The 16,488-nt window shown below is 43.2% G+C and overlaps 1 protein-coding gene across 1 annotated transcript in view; it reads right to left on the bottom strand.

The window, feature by feature from the left end:
- LOC149997319 (von Willebrand factor A domain-containing protein 5A-like) overlaps positions 1-13,331 on the bottom strand; it is a 32,334-nt gene extending 19,003 nt beyond the window's left edge. Inside the window, exons 1-9 of the mRNA XM_090291017.1 lie at positions 13,270-13,331; positions 9,680-9,737; positions 9,358-9,560; positions 8,840-9,062; positions 8,548-8,720; positions 8,212-8,326; positions 806-975; positions 477-565; positions 136-280 (exon numbers count right to left, since the gene is read on the bottom strand). Coding sequence (XP_090147143.1) covers positions 136-280; positions 477-565; positions 806-975; positions 8,212-8,326; positions 8,548-8,720; positions 8,840-9,062; positions 9,358-9,560; positions 9,680-9,722 — 1,161 coding nt within the window. The 5' untranslated portion in view covers positions 9,723-9,737; positions 13,270-13,331. The remainder of the gene's footprint in view (positions 1-135; positions 281-476; positions 566-805; positions 976-8,211; positions 8,327-8,547; positions 8,721-8,839; positions 9,063-9,357; positions 9,561-9,679; positions 9,738-13,269) is intronic.
- Between the last annotated feature and the right edge of the window lie 3,157 nt (positions 13,332-16,488).

Raw genomic sequence — 16,488 nt, 5'->3', positions numbered from 1 at the left:
CTTCACTACATAATAGACAACTCAGAATTCTATTCCGTATTTAGATAATCCTATAGTGAAACTCAGGGCTATACATCCTTGAACAGAAATTTAATTCTCTCTATCCCCTTATGATAGCTCTGTTGCAATTCTTACCTGCAGAGGATGGCCAGGGATGGAAGGGCCACTGTAAATGCTCTTGAGTGGCTCCAAGATTTCGGTGCCCCCCAGGTCAGCGTCCATGAGCATAACTTTCCCCAGGGCCTCCTCCATGGTATGCTGAGTGTACTGCACACTATTCCTGAAAAAATCGCACACAGTGACAGAGCTACTCGCCACAGCCCAGTACTGAGTCCCTGAGTCGAGATGAGCCCCACTGTAAACAAGCTCAATGAACTCCCCAATGCCAAAGTCAATTCTACAGTAGTCCCTTTAACAATCTAGTCCTTTCTTTAGAGTATTTTTTTGAACACTCTATGGCTTTTTTATAAACTTACGGAAAGACTGACTCATAGGTAGATCCAAATCCATAGATGTTGAAATAACAGCCCATAGGCAAACTCTTTAGCAGCAAAATCAGTGTTTCCTGAACGAAGAGAGTATGAAGAAGCAGTGAGAGAGGGTCCTCTCAGACACACAGACCTGCCAATCCAAACCTTGAGGGTGTGAGCCTTCACCCCCATTGTGCCTCTAGGTCTGGTATTCCAATGCTAGCCTCAGAGTGTATCGTTAGCTATAGGTAAGGTGGAAACAGACCCAAAGTTCCAGATGGACTTTAGTTTAACCCTTGAGAACTTGACTGGAACAAGAAAAGAACTAGCTTTACCTTGGCTGCCTCTATGCGCAGCTGAGATTTATCCTGGTTACTCATGGGAGAGTGCATACTTCCTGAGCGGTCCATGAGAAAGACAAATTCTCCGCACGTCTTCGGCGGCTGAGCTTCTGGGATATCTGGGTAGAAACTCACCATCGCAGATGGATCTCCCATCAAACCATCTATTCAGAAAGGATAAGGACACTGTAAGATGAAAAGGAACTCAAACACACATACTAACAACACCAAGAATTGGTTGTAGTTGCTAACATACGAAGCTGAGAAAACCTGAATCTAAAACTGTTTGATCTTTATTCTGTATCTTCGGGTAAAGGGTCTCAGGTGAGTTATAAACATATAACAGATAGAAGTGTAAGGGACAGAAAAACTGGTGACTCTCAAACCAGGTGGAAATAATTAACAACTAAGAACAACGTAATTGAATCTTGAATCAGGGGGTTGGTCTCTAAGTCAACAGTAAAGCAAAGGGAAAATATGAGCATACAAGTCAGGAAATGATATTCTGAAGCTCATCACGAATGTCCCTGAGATCAAAGCGGGGAGGATATTCATCACCAAACACAGAGAAATGGGAAATGGAGCTAGACAACTCAGCAAACAAGTTAGGGAATCTCAACAGAGCTAGAGACAGACCTATAACCAGATTACTCTTAGTTAACTACTACCCTCAGTTAACTTAGTTAATCACATTAGTTGTAACTCCAGAGTATCCAGCATGGAAAAACAGAGAAGGAGAAGGAGGGGGTGGGAGGAGGGAAGGTGGGCTACTCCCATTAGGATAAAACCAGTTGGCTTTTTCTACTCGGGCGTGCATGCCCCTGGCTGGCTGTGCCCGGCTCTGCCCACCCGTGAATAAACAAATGCCTCATTTGCTGCTGAACTCCTCTGTCCCAGTGTTTTTATTGTGAGCATTTCTCACAGAAGCAACATAGATATTAAAGAGGAAAGAAGGTAGTTTACCAGGAACAAGCGATGATTAAAATACTATAATTGGATGCAAGTTTCCCAGCAGGTAGAAAAATTAATGAAATACATTAAGTGGTTTCAACATTTGCCAGAAGGATCGGCCTCACATATTGGCAGAGAAACAATTCTCTTCGAGTCAAATCAATGGGAAATTTATCACATGGGACCTTGTTTAAGTCTTTAGTTACAGCTTTAAAGAAATGATGGTCATGTGGATAACCCTTTTGTTGACAATTTACAGAAGCTGGGAGTGTAAGTGTATGTCACACACACCAAGGAGAGTCCATCTGCTTGGGGTATGGCGCACTGACTGATACTCTCCAGAACAAGAGAAGCACAGGGATGTATGTTGAAACAATAATAGTATCACCCAAACATAGTATGGAGGAGATGATGGGAGCTGGTCTATGTCACCAGCTTGTCAAAGCCATGGTTATGATTTTATTTTGAGGAGCAAGCGAAAACTGAGGCTTGAACTGAAATGCTTTTATTAAGGTAGAGATGTAATGAGAATGGCTGGTTTATATCAACTCCAGTTTAACAGTTCAGAGAATATAAGACACAGAATCTGGTTACAGTATCCTAACTATATTATAGTCATCCCAGGATGCAGGTTTAGATGCTCAGTAGCCCTGGGAGTCAGTGTGACTACAGGACTGACTCAGTTGACTCTCTTACCCAGAGAGCACTGCAATAACCAAGCTGCTTCCAAGTAAAACGAGTGAGCCTCAGCAAATACGTGAGAGTACACTGATTCAAGGATAACTTTTACATAATCCATATCTCTGGATATACAGTGGCTGAGTATCTTTTTCTTTATGGGCAAGGTAGATTCCTTTCCATTCAGCAAAACCACTGGGTCTAGAGGGTCAGTGACTGGGGCACGGACCTGACAGGTGAGAAGGGCCACCTTGAGAATAGTGAGCTGGCATTGCTAAACTGTGTAGAACACTGCCAGATGCCCAGTCAGCACTACAGATGTGATATCTACTAGAACACAAACTTTAGGCTTGGCTCAAGTTATTTTCAAGTCCCCAAGTCTGTGCTTCCTCAATTTTAAATGAGGATTTTGAACCCTAGCTTTCTACTTGCTAGCTTGAGTTTATTGATCTAAAGAATCAAGGTAGTAATAACTACGCCAAGATTATTTTAAGAATTAAGTGACATAATTCACTTAAGGAACTCAACCTAGGGCTCAATTCAGAGTAAGCTCTTAGTTTCATAAAATTAAAGTTTTTGATACAATTATTTGTATTAAATTGTAAACACATATTTTAAATCACGTTCTTAATATGGTTAGTACATTCTAAGTTTAAAAAGCCTATTTTGCAATTTCACAAAGTGGAAGGAGTTGGGGGACAGGAGGGGAGCTGAGGCAGAGTGGAGGTGAGCTTCACTCGCTCTCCCACCATAAGGGGCGTGAGGAGACAGGAGGCGGCCGAGGTGATGTGAACTTCACTGGAGGCTTAGTACCGGGGGTTGGGAACCCCTGACGTAGAGGAACGTTTCATTTGGCAGAACTCTAGATGGTTTTAGTGAGCAAGGTGCCAGCTGTCATTTACTTCTCTGTATAGATATGAATAGCAAGCCATCTTGACCAAATACATGACGTGAGAGGCCCTGCTGCAGGGGAAATACAAGACTCATGAAGGCTACCCCTGAAGCCCCCAGGTCTACACAGCTGGTCACAGTGGACAGATGAGGAAATCTGCAAAGGGGTCGACAGAAGTACTTGGAAGGACGGGAATTGAGACCTCAATCCTTGCCTTCTAAAAGGCAACGTTTTAAAATTTTTTCTGGCGAACTTCTCACCAAGATGGAGGTGTAGACAAACATGCTGCGTCTCCCTCCACAACTAAAAAAGAATACAACTACTTCAAAACTAGAGACAACCAGAAGTTCCAGAAAATCAAAGTGCATGAAAGTCCAGCAAACAAGGATATAAAGCAGAAATAATCACCCTGACAGGTAGGAGGGGCGGAGCTGGGGCAGAGAAGACACGGTGTAGTGCTGGCAGCAGCAGCAACAGCAGCAGGCCGGCAGAAAGTGCAGTCACACATTTTAAAAAGTCAGGAGGGACACCTGGGGAGCATTCCCAGCTTCTCACAGGAGCAGCTCACTGTCCCACCTCCGGGGAAAATCAAGCCTCATTGCTTTTGACTGTGCAAACCAGTGGGGGTTGGGACAGAGGCAAAAACTTCTGGTCTCAGGAGAGTTTGCTTGTTTAAAGGGCCCCCATGGACCTAGAACATCTGCAGACCCACCCACACTGGAAACGATGGCCAGGGCAGCAGCTAGAGGGGCACCAGTCCCGAGCAGAAGTGGGAGAGGTGCCTGGAAAAGGGGCGAGTGCTGGGTAAGTGACATTGTTCCTTTTCAGATTCCTCCCTCGCATACAGCGCCACAATGTGGTGAAACAGGTCATCGGTTACTGACGAATACCTAAGGCTCCACCCTTTACAACGTAACAGGAGTGACAGCTCTGCCTGGGACATGGAAGCAAACAAACACAGGAGAATTCTGGCCAAGCTGAAGGCCTAAACTGACATGCTTTGTCTCCCCCCACAACTAAGAAGGAATACAACTACCACAAAACCAGCAATAACCAGAAGTTCCAGAAAATAAATGGATTCCAAAGTATGAAGGTATAAAGAAGTGGTGCTCACCCGGGCAGGTAGGAGGGGCGAAGCCAGGGATGAGAGGTCAATCTGCGCTGTCCACAGTGGAGGTGAGAAAGAGGTAAGCACAGACACCCATATTTATGGGAGGTGAGAAGCTCCTGGGGAGCACCCCTGGCTGCAGACCAGACCTGTCAGCTTGCGATTCCAAAGCTGGGGAAGGTAGACCCTCATTGCCTTGGACTGTGAGGCCCCGTGGGGGTGGGGATGGAGGAGGAGGCTCCCAGTCTCTCAGTGCAGATTGAATGGCAGTCATCCATCTTGGACTCCCCAACCCCACAGAAAACGCCCGGTAGTGACACATGCACAGGGTTCCACCCCCTATAGCGTAGGAGGTACGACAGCCCTGCCCAGCAAGCAAAGGTAAACACAAAATTGTTCAGGATGGCACAGATCATGATAGAGATCCCAGTGACGCAGCTGACCAAATAGCAAATTTCTAATCTAAAAAAGAAGCAGATAGGAAATCTTTCTGAGGCACAGTTCAGAGCTTTGCTTATAAAAGTGCGTACAGATATAACAGCAGATCTTAAACAAGACAGGGAAGGAATGAAGGCTAGTACTGCTGAAATGAACAAAAACACATTCAAAACTAGTGGTGAGGGAAAGAAAACGAGGGATCGAATCAACAAATCGGAACATAGGGAAGAAACAGTCAGCCAGTGCAGAAAGAGGAAACAAGAAGTGAGGAAAATAAAGAGAGGATCAGAAATCTATGGGACAGCTATAAGCAGGCCAACACCCGAATCACAGGGTTGCCAGAAAGTGAAGAAGAACTAGAAATGGAAAAATTATGTGAAAAAATAATGAAGCAGAACTTTCCTAACTTGGGGAAGGAAATAGACTTACAGGTCCAGGAAGCACAGAGAGTTCCAGAAAAACTGGACCCAGGGAGAACCACACCAAGACACATTATGATTAAAATGTCAGAAATTAAGGCTAAAGAGAGAATCTTAAAAGCAGAAAGAGAGAAAAAGAGAATTATATACAAAGGGGTCCCAATAAGACTGTCAGCTGATTTCTCAAAAGAAACTCTGCAGGCAAGAAGGGACTGGCAAGAAATATTCAAAGTAATGAAAAGCAAAAACCTACAACCATGATTACTCTATCCAGCGAAGCTGTCATTCAGAATAGAAGGACAGAGAAAGTGCTTCCAGGACAAAGTAAAACTGAAAGAGTTCATCAGATCCAAACCACTGTTATATGAAATGTAAAGAGACTTGTTTAGGAGAAAGAGGATCAAAACTATGAACATTAAAATGAAAACTGCATCACAACAACCAACAACAGGAACTAGGGAATTGAAACAAAGGCAGACTAAATAGGCAATGAGAGTGTGATAAGAATTATAGGTATGGGGAACATATTGGGGGGAGGTCAGTTCGAAGGAGGAAGAAGGGAAAGGGAGGGAGCTGGTACAGGAATTAAGAAGCATAGTAGGAGGGAGTGGAGTAGACAGGAGGATGTTGAGAAGAACTATATGCACAACCAATGGGCATGGACTAAGGGGGGGGGACAAGTAGAAGGAGGGGAGGTCACTGGGTGGAGGGGAACAGAGGGAAAAGAAATTGGGACAACTGTAACACCATAATCAATAAAGCATATTAAAAATAAATAAATAAATGGGAGAAAGAAAAAAAAGCTTTCGGGTGGATTAAAATAATCTTTACTAAAAATCAGGTCACTGTGGTGGGATTATTTCATGGGCACACAAAGGGGAGTTCTGTAAAAGGAGAGGACAAACCCAGGTAACTGATGTGGAAGACAGAGCGTGCAGAGCGGGGAGCACACGCAGCTGAGGCTGGGACCCCCTCCAACAGGAGTAGCATGGACCGCTTGCCCCAAGGAAACAGTGGGTGAACAAACGAGGACAAACAAAGGAGTTCCGATCTGTGAACTCAAGCGTGAGGCTACCTCAACCAAAACTTCACAATGAGATATAAAAATGGCCGATTGAAGACCAACTATAGGTAATTGTTTTAGAGCAGCAATAGTTACAGAAATACGAGCCAAACCCCAGACAGCGTTTTCACTGTGATGGTCCCCAAGGACGCTTCCATTCCACCAAAGTGGACAATGCTTCAGAAGGGTCAGTACCCCCCCAGTTACGTGTCAGGGTCTCTGCAATCGGGGACATGCGACCCAGGAAGCCCCAAGAGAGCAACAGACTGATGTGTGCTCTGTCAGTTATAATCAAAAGAAAAAGTAAATATATATTAAGAAAAATTTAGAAAATAAAACAATTTAAAGAAATTTAAAAACTAAACGTAATAAGAAACTAACCTTAGTCTTAGAAATTAAGAAACTAGGGTAAGATTAGAAAGCCCTGAAGATGGCGGCGGGGGGAGCACAGGACAGTGCAGAACAAGGGGGGAGATTTGAGACAACTGTAATAGAACAGTAAAAAGAGAAATTAAAAAAAAAAGCTCTGAAGATGGATGGTGGTGATGGTTACACAACAAGGTGAACACACTTAAGGGAAGAGAACTATATACTTAAAAATAATTATAATGGTAAAATGTATGTTATCCAAATTTTATAGATTTTAAATATTATGAAATTATGCCAAATTATTAGTTTCTGTTTACTTAAAATATTAAGATTTATGTTACATAAATTTTACCACAATAAAAAGAAGACAAAAAGAGAACTCTAGGTGAGATTACATGTCAGTGTGATGAATCAATCAATAAAAGGTATATATTAGATAAAACAAGAAATTAAGAAAGTAAACTTAGTCTTAATCTAATCACAATTAATACTTGCATATTTCCTCTGGTTTTAAATGTTTTTCTTAATCCATAGGTTATTTTCTTTTAGTAATCTATATTACTTGCTTTTCTTTTACTTAACATTTTGTGGAAGCCTTTTTTTCCATATTATTTCAATCTGTCAATATATATTATTTTGGTAGCTGCATAACTCATCAAGTAATCCTAACATAGTGAACTTAATTACTGTAAGACATTCTGATAATTTACTAATATGTAATATTATTAAAATGACAGAGGACACCAGTCAGGGCACATGACTAGGTTGCACGTCAGGTCCGCAGTTGTGGGCGCGTGAGAGGCAACCGCACAGTGATGTTTTTCTCCCTCACCTTCTTCTTTCCCCTCTCTCTAAAACAATAATAACTAAATAATAAATAAATAAAATTGTTAAAAAAGAAACACACAACACTGGACATTTTAGTGTATTTTTTACTTACATTTAAATTTATTTCCTTAGGTGAGAGTCTTAAAATTGGAATTACCAAAATGAATATTCATTTTGACACATATGGCCAAATTTCTTCTCAAAACTTTGATACCACATTATCTTCCTAAAAGCAATCTACAGGGGTCCAAAATTCACCACACCTTTTAAAACATGAGGCTTTACAAGAACTTGGAAATCTTTGGTCACTTGAAAAGTAAAAAGTTCACATCATTATTTTTATTGAATTTTAATTTACACTTGTAGATACTGATTACTGTCACATGTTTATAAACTAGCTGTGTTTTCCCTTGTGGATTCTATTTCATGTTCTTTGTCCAATTATCTACTCATTTACTTAAATTTGCCTATAGATAGTCACATGATCTTCACTGAACTGAACCATTTTTGTGTAAGCTATACATAGCTATGCCATAGTGTAAGCTATTTCAGTTTCTTACCCACTACTGGAAAAAAAAGTGAGGTTAATCCAAGGATACTTCCAAAACAAGAGTTACCCCCTAAGAGGTACCTGCAAAGGACAGAAGAAAATACCTGGCTTTGCTGTAGGTTGTCCCATCTCCACAGCTACACTGGGAGTATGCACCTCACTGTAGTAAATCAGGAGTTCCACATCTCGATCAAATTTGTGTCCATCAGCCAAGGAAATCTGGGTTGGGAACAGGCAAAGAATCCATGTTAGAACTATCACTGTTGGCAAGAATGGACAGGAGGCTCTGGAGACCAAATGGGGATAAAGAAGGAGCTCAGTGTGATTCCCTCTCAGTTAATTGGGAAAAGTAAGGAATATTTAAGAAAGATTGGCTATTTAGGAAAATCAAGACCCAAGAATAGGGGTGCTGGCAACAATAGTTTTCTCTTATCAAGTACCTGAGCAGAAGTCTTATTTCCAAGGTACTCAATGGGACTCAAGGGGCAGTTGCTCTGGATCCTCTCGATGCCGTGCTGGGAACTGATGGCGGCAACCATGCTGAGTGTGTAGGGCACATCCTCCAAAGGGACTGCAGGAATCTTCATTTTAAGGCAACTGTCCTCAGACCGTCCTACAAAAAGTTACCTCAGTGGTGTTTTCCCTTCCCACACTTTTGAGCACCCCTACAACCTGGTGGGGGCTTCCCAATTGTGCCACCCACCACTACTATATGAGGAAGAGGATACTCACCAGAGAGTTGGTACCGAGGATTCAGGATGGCTGGGAGCACGTAGCGCAGGGCCCCATCTGCTTCCACGGGCAGCTCCTGCACATACTTCAGGGTGACTGCCACCTTCGAGCCAGGGGGCAGGTTCCCCACATTACAAGAGAAGATGTCTCTGGAGAACTCGTCCTCCTCCAAGAGGAAGGCTTGGTGACCCTGGCTAATGGCCTCCTCATAATTGGCATGGGCCTAAGGAGACCAAGGAGAGAAAGATGGTATCAAAGTGACATGTCTGATCAGGGGGTGAGTGGCACAGGAAAGAGTCTGGAGGGGTGAGACTGATTGGCTTGCCAAGTTCACAGCTGTACTTTGAGTTCTTCTGATTGATTTTTCCCTCCAATAGTTTTAGGAAAGGCTCATTTAGAGGGGAGTGGAAGACAAAGCTTTCAATATCTGCACTTCTGTGATGTTGCATTTGATAGAGATCTTAAAGAGTGTGCATTACAGAAAAGAAAGAAAGAGATAATGTACTCATCCCTAGTACCTCCATCTTGTCCTGTAATTCTGCCACGATTTTCTTCCCATCCACCAGGGCCTCAAAGCTGTAGACAGCTGAGTCTTCATCCATAGGGAAAACAAAGAAGGCCTCCAAAGGAACCTCCTCTTTATTCTCATAGTTTAAAGTAGCAGACACGCCAGCCACAAACTCACAAATGGATAAGTTCACAGAGATGCTCTTCAGTGGAACTGGAAAAAGACCAGAATTTAAGAGTTCAGTAACGTTTAATAGAATGTCTCCTGCAGGCCAGGCATTGTGCTAGGTGCCAAAGCTGCAATGGCAAGTAAGACTCACGAGTCAGGCTTACCTGGCACTTTTTGGCGCGTTAGTAGGCCACAGGAACACACCATGGTGGCACAGGGTTACTGTGGAAAAGACACATCATGAATAGAGTTTCATGTTGGGTATTACCTACTCAAACACCAGCACCCTATGTACTCCTCTCTGGCATAAAGATATGTTCAGAGGGTTGACTTCCAGCCAAGTGGAGGCATAGGTAGATACACTTTGCCTCCTCGCACAACCATAAGAAGCATCACAACTAACCTCAAAACAAAAAGCAACAAGAACTTCCAGAAAAGTGAACTGTATGTAAGTACAACAATCAAGGATTTAAAGAAATATTCATCCAGACAGGAAGGAGGGGCAGAGATGAGGAGTCAGGGCAGAGAAGACATGGTGTGGCAATGATGAGGTGGCAGCAAGGCAGTGGCTGGAAGAACGGGTGGTCCCACATTCATGTGTGACAGATAAAAGCCAGGAGGGACACCTGGGGATCAATCCCAGCCCTAGGCCAGACCTCATAGCCCAGGTTTCCAGCTCTAGGAAAATAAAGCCTCATAGCTTCTGATGAAAGCCAGCGGAGGTTGGGGCAGTGGAAGATATTGCCAGTCTCTCAGAAGAGTTTGCTTAGAGAGCTCCCCTGGTCCTACAATACATATAAAATCCACCTACTCTGGGAACCATCACCAGGGCAACAGCTAGAGGGGCACCATTCGCATATGGAAAGTGGGTGTAGTGATTGGAAACAGGGTGAGTCTTGAGCAAGCAGCATTGTTCCCTCTCTGACCTCTACCCCACGTACAGTGCCACAAAGGGGTGAAACAGGTTGCCCCACCCTGGCCAATACCTAAGGCTCCACCCTTACAACGTGACAGGTGCACCAAGACAGAGAGTCAGAGCAGCTCTACCTAATACAAGGAAACAAACACAGGGAAGCTGCCAAATTGAGGGAACCAAGAAATATGGCCCAAAGGAAAGAACAGATCAAAACTCCAGAAACAGAACTAAGCAAAATGGAGATAGCCAACCTAACAGATGAAGAGTTCAAAACACTGCTGATAATGATGCTCAGAGAACTCACTGAGTATGACAAATGCATCAGAGAAGAAATGAAGGCTAAACTAAGTGAAGTATTGAAAAATCTACAGGGACGAATAGTGAAGGGCAGGTAGCCAGGGTTCAGATCAATGATTTGGAAATAAGGAAGAAATAAACAGTTAACCAGTACCGAATAAAGAAATAAGAATTCACAAAAAACAAGGCGAATAAGAAGACTCTGGGACATCTCCAAAAGTGCCAACATCCAAATCATAGGGGTGCCAGAAGGAGAAGAGGAAGAGCAAGAAATTGAAATTTTATTTGAAAAAATAATTAAAGAAAACTTCCCTTATTTGGCAAAGGAAATAGATATACAAATACAGGAAGCACAGGGAGTCCCAAACAAGTTGGACCCAAGAAGACCACACCAAGACACATCATAATTAAAATGCCAAAGGTTAAAGATAAAGAGAGAATGTTAAAGGTATCTAGAGAAATGCAGAGTTACCTACAAAGATGTTCCCAGAAGACTATCAGTTGATTTCTCAAAAGGAACTTTGCAGGCAAGGGGCTAGCAAGAAGTATTCAATGTGATGAAAAGCAAGGACTTGTAACCAGGATTGCTCTACCCAACAAAGCTATCATTTAGAATGGAAGGGCAGATAAAGTGGTTCCCAGACAAGGTAAAGCTAAAGGAGCTCATCATCACCAAGCCCTTATTATATGAAATATTAAAGGAACATATTTAAGAAAAAGATGATCAAAACTATGAACAGTAAAATGACAAACTCACAACTATCAACAACCGAATATAAAAAAATATAAACAAAAACAAACGAAGCAAACAACTAAAACAGGAACAGAATCATAGATATGAAGACCATATGGACAATTATCAATGGGGAAGGAGAAGGGAAAGAATGAGGGAAAAAGTACAGGGATGAAGAAGCATAACTGGTAGGTACAAAATAGACAAGCGTATGTTAAGAACAGTAAAGGAAGGGGAGAAGCTAAAGAACTTAAATGCATGACCCATGGACATGAACTAAGGGGGGTGGGATTGATAGAGGGAAAGTGAGTACCAGGCAGATGCAGTCAAAGGGGAAAAAATGGGACAACTGTAATAGCATAATAAATAAAATATACTTAAAAAATATATCCAGAGGTTAATGATAGAAATAGGAATGAAGAGAAGCTGAAAAGAAGGGGACAAAAAGCCACTAGTAAGGCTTCTTATAAATGCCAGGCCCAGGTTGACAGCTGTAAAAGTCACTAAGTACCTGCTAAACAAATACTAAGGCTAGTTCAAACACCAAGTCCACTTTATTGGAAGTGTATTTATGATGCCACTCCTTACATATATCCAACAAATGGTTAACTCAACCCCTCTGAACCTCAGTATTCTTTCTACAATGAAAATCGTAATACCTACACACGGTATATGCATATATGAATTAATAGACATGAAGTTTCTAGAATGGTGCCTGGCCTACAGGAAGCATTTAATCAATAATAGACATGAGTAATGTTTTTGTTACTATTGTTAATGGACCTTGGCTGTTACTCTGGATCATGCTATTCAGAGACCTGTATATAAGAAGTTGCCTGATCTAAAATGGACCCCTGCAGCTTCGATAACTTACCTCATGCCTTTTCTTTTGGGGGTTTATAATTGAAAGCTCTGTTTCTTTTCTCGGTCCAAGATATTAATATAGCATATATTCAAGATGTCCTCTATTTTAAATCAGGCCATCCTAAACATACCTTCCAAATTATTATCTTAAACAACCATTTCATGTAATATGGCAACAAAAAATGTATGCATATAGATTAAAACTTACATTACAACATTTGTATCTAAAGAATCAACAGGTAACTCTGGTCCTAGTCATCGGCCCTATTATCACTGGAAACTGCTTTGCAACCATTCTGAACTGAGTCATCTGTGAGCGTACCCCTCCCTGTCGGTCAAAGGCTGACCTGAGCCACAATCTCCAGCACCAATTAGGGGGATTTTTTACTGAAAATAAACATCAAGGAGACAAAATCTAATTGCTTGGTACACAAAGAATGCTGAAGACAAGTAAAACTAATCCAGGGCCCCAGGGGCAGATGGGTCACTGGGAACCCAAACTTTCATTCAAGAACCTACAGGCCAGAAAACATGTGGGCTCTCAAGAAAAGTAATTTTCCTTCCCAGGACAACGCCCACCCCACCTCAAGGATTCTGAAGCTTTTGGCATGACTATCTCTAGGCCCTCGGCGCTCATCCCAATAACCAGTAAAACACCTCACCCTGCTCCAACCCAGAGCAAGGGCCACATTGCTCACCCATCTGATAGCAATGGTGTGTCTTATACACCACGCCCCACACCTACAAACCAGCGCCGAAAGGTCAGGATTTTTGTTTTGTGTCTGTTGCATAAGTGGCTGGGGGGGGGGGGGGGCGCTCAGGAGAAGCGTTTCCGTGCACACACGTGTTTGGGGTAAGTTCTCCGGTAAAGTGTGCTGGGGCTGGGGGAGGGAAGGGATCCCAGGAACACCAGCGGGGGCTTCAAGCAGAAGACCAGGACGGACAGGTGCAAGAGCTGAAGAAACGGCAGACCAACCAGATCTGTCACTCTGGGCCGTACTCACCAAGGGCGGCTTTCAGGTGAAGACACGGAGCAGAGGGCGTCTCCTGCCAAGAAAGGGGATTCTTTCCGGATTCCAGCCCCAGAACAAATCCCTCCGGGGGGGAATGTGCTATTCTGCACCTGCTCCTCCGCCCTTCCCAGTACAAACCCTGCTGGGTCAGAACTAGCCTTCTTCCTTCAGGGCAGCATTTCAGAAATGCAATCAATAGCAACAGGTAGGCAGACTGGCCACCACGGCAGAGCAAGCTCAGGGCCAGGAACAGGAGGCAGCTGGGAGGGCCGGGCGCCAGGCGCTGGGTGGCGCCGCGGTCGCTCCCTGCAGCCTGTTGCCGAGGGCGGGCGCGGAACCCAGGGTGCAGCCACGGAAGTGATCTGGGTGGCAGTGGAGCTAGGAGTGATAGCACTTTCACCTCTTCCCTCCTAGCTTCAGCGCCCAGGCGTTAACAGAAGGGATCTGCGCTGGCCCCTTGAATTTCCATACACAAGGGTTTCGGGGCTGCAATCCCATCCGGATGGGGGGAGGGAGGGGGGCTTGAAGCTCCACTTACACAGCATCCAATGCCATAAAACTGAGGAAACACCGATTGCCCGTAGGAAAGAGGGACAGGGAGAGGGAGAAAGAGAGAAGACGAATGACAGAGAAGCAGAAGAGAAGGAAAGGGGCTTTGAGGTTATTCGGAAACGGCTACTCCCACTTCCAGCCCCAGCAGACTCCCCTAACCGGCCACACCCGCAGGAACCCTCGGGGCATCGGGGGTCGCACACCAGGACTAAAGTCTGGGCCACCCGTGGGCTTGCAGTCAAAACAATGCCCCAGAGACCTGGAGACGGGGAAGGGGAGTCAGAATGCGCGGGTCTCTGTCCTCGGGGACGAGGCGTGGGACCCAGCCCCGAGCCTACCTTCCACCGGGTATCGCTTGTCCAGAGCTTCTGAGTCACCCGATGAAAACACTGCAGTCAAAATTTCCCGGAAAACCCGCCCACTGCTAGGGACCGGTTATAAAGTAGCGACCGCAAGACTAAGGGCTCGAGGAGAAGTTCCTAAACAAAAGTTCTAACATTCGCTTTTCTCTGGATCAAAAGAAAGTTCTTCAACCCCGAGACATTTTTTCCTTTTTCTTTGCCTGGTCTAGGCTCAGAGACAATCAGAGGACAGGCAAAGGGAAGGGATTTTTTTTCCAACTGAAAATGCTGTAATAGTAACATAGCAACGACATCAAAAACTACATATTTCTGTAATAGACTTAATTACCAAGGGACTGTATACTGGAGCTGGGGGGGGGCGGGGCGGGTGAGGAGCCAAGGCATTGCCATACGAATCAGGTCTTCCAGTCATGCGTCACTTATGGGTTTTTCATCAGGACCTTAAACTTAGTTCTGGTGGGTAACAGTGTAGGTAATTGAGAATATCTGTGCTCAATTTCCTGCCTCAGGGACACGAAGAGTGAAGCTCCCTATGACCTATTAAATCTGAGGCTCAAAGAAAGGCATATTGCTGCTGAGAATCTGTATAGCGGAAAGAATGTATGTATTGACGGCTCAGGTAAATTTTGGTCTCTGCAATTTATTCATTGTGGCACATTTACTCTCTTTGACTTTGTTTTCTTGTCTGTAAAATGGAGATAAGGACATACCTACAGCTCCTGGGGTTGTTTTTAAAAATACAGTGGATCTTAATAGATGTGAAAGTGAACCCCTACACACACACACACATACACACATGGACATGCACACATATACCCGCACATGCACACATACACACACAAACACACGAATAAAGCACAATATAATCACACATTCCATTTTGTCAGTATTAGGCCCTAGAACCATGTTCTTTGCAGTATCAAACTCACTGTGAAGGGGAATTATTCTTTTATGTTGGTAGAAACCACATCTGGTATTATGTCTTCCGATTGTAACTTCTGTCTGTTGGCTAAAAATTCTGGGCAACAGCAGAGAGAAGTTGAAAAAGCGGGCAGAGTTCATCACCTGGTCCAGCTGAGCTAAAGACGCTATAACTAGAAGCCTGCCACAGATCAGGCATGGCAGCGTGGTTGGAAAAAAGCTCATATGTATGAATCAGGAAACACACATATGATGTTGGTTATTGGAAGAGCGATTATATGAAAAGTCTCTGAAGCTAGCACAATATATACAATTAAACAGACCTTTATAGCTATTAAAAATATGAATGCATTTTTACTGTTTATTCACATTTTGTTTAAGCACAATGAATAATTTTATTCTTTTCATACAAATACTTAATGAATCCAATGATCAAACTTTTGAAAGAGAAGTATATAATTCATTTTTTAGTCAACACGTATTTGTCAGACTTCTACTATATGCAAGGCTTTGTCCTAGAGCTTGGTATTATGGCAACAAGGCAGAAAGTTTTACCCACCTGGAACTTACGTTGCAGGGGAAGGAAATACTTAATAAGCAAATAAATAAATAATTATCCGGTAGTAAAAGTGATTAAGAAAATAAAACATGTAGTATAATAGAGGATAAATAGAGGCTACTTTAGATTAGGTATCTGCACCCGAAAATCTGTTCTTGCAACTAAATGTTGCTAAGTATTCTCCAAAACTGATTCTCAAGTTCAGCACAAGTTTAGGCAAGTTTATGGTCATTCAGAATAAAGAGATTTCCTAGCTTCCCTTAAAGCTAGGTGTGACCTTATTCTACATCTGGCCCACAGGACACAAGAAACTCTGTGCAACACGTCATCACACTTTTCAGAGACAAGAGTATGTCCTCCCCTCCACTTCCCCTCTTCCTGCTCAGTGGCGGGAATGCAGATGTACTCTGAGCCTTTTGGACCAGGAGGACTATGGTGATAATTCATAAGAATAGAAAAGAAACCAAAAAAGAACCCTAAATCCCAGAGGCTTTCATGGGTTGGAATTGCTCTATTAGCATAGATTGTCACTAAGGGGAGTTAACATTTTCCTATGATTTGTAGCAGTTACTTGGGCTCTGTGCCACACAATTCTTATCCTACCTAATTATAATCGATAAAAAGTGTAAAGGTTTAAGGAAACGATCTTCTTTTGAATATTAAAAGTATATTTGCATAAAATGGAAAAAGGTCTGTGCACAATGAGAACAGTATGCCACTTATTCCGCACCCACCAATGTAACTCTAATGCCCCAA

Source organism: Furipterus horrens, unplaced genomic scaffold, assembly GCF_987537825.1.
Source record: "Furipterus horrens unplaced genomic scaffold, mFurHor1.1.pri manual_scaffold_11, whole genome shotgun sequence".
In the NCBI taxonomy this organism is placed as follows: domain Eukaryota; kingdom Metazoa; phylum Chordata; class Mammalia; order Chiroptera; family Furipteridae; genus Furipterus; species Furipterus horrens.
Note: the sequence above shows the minus strand (reverse complement) of the source record. Positions and strands in the feature narration are given on the sequence as shown.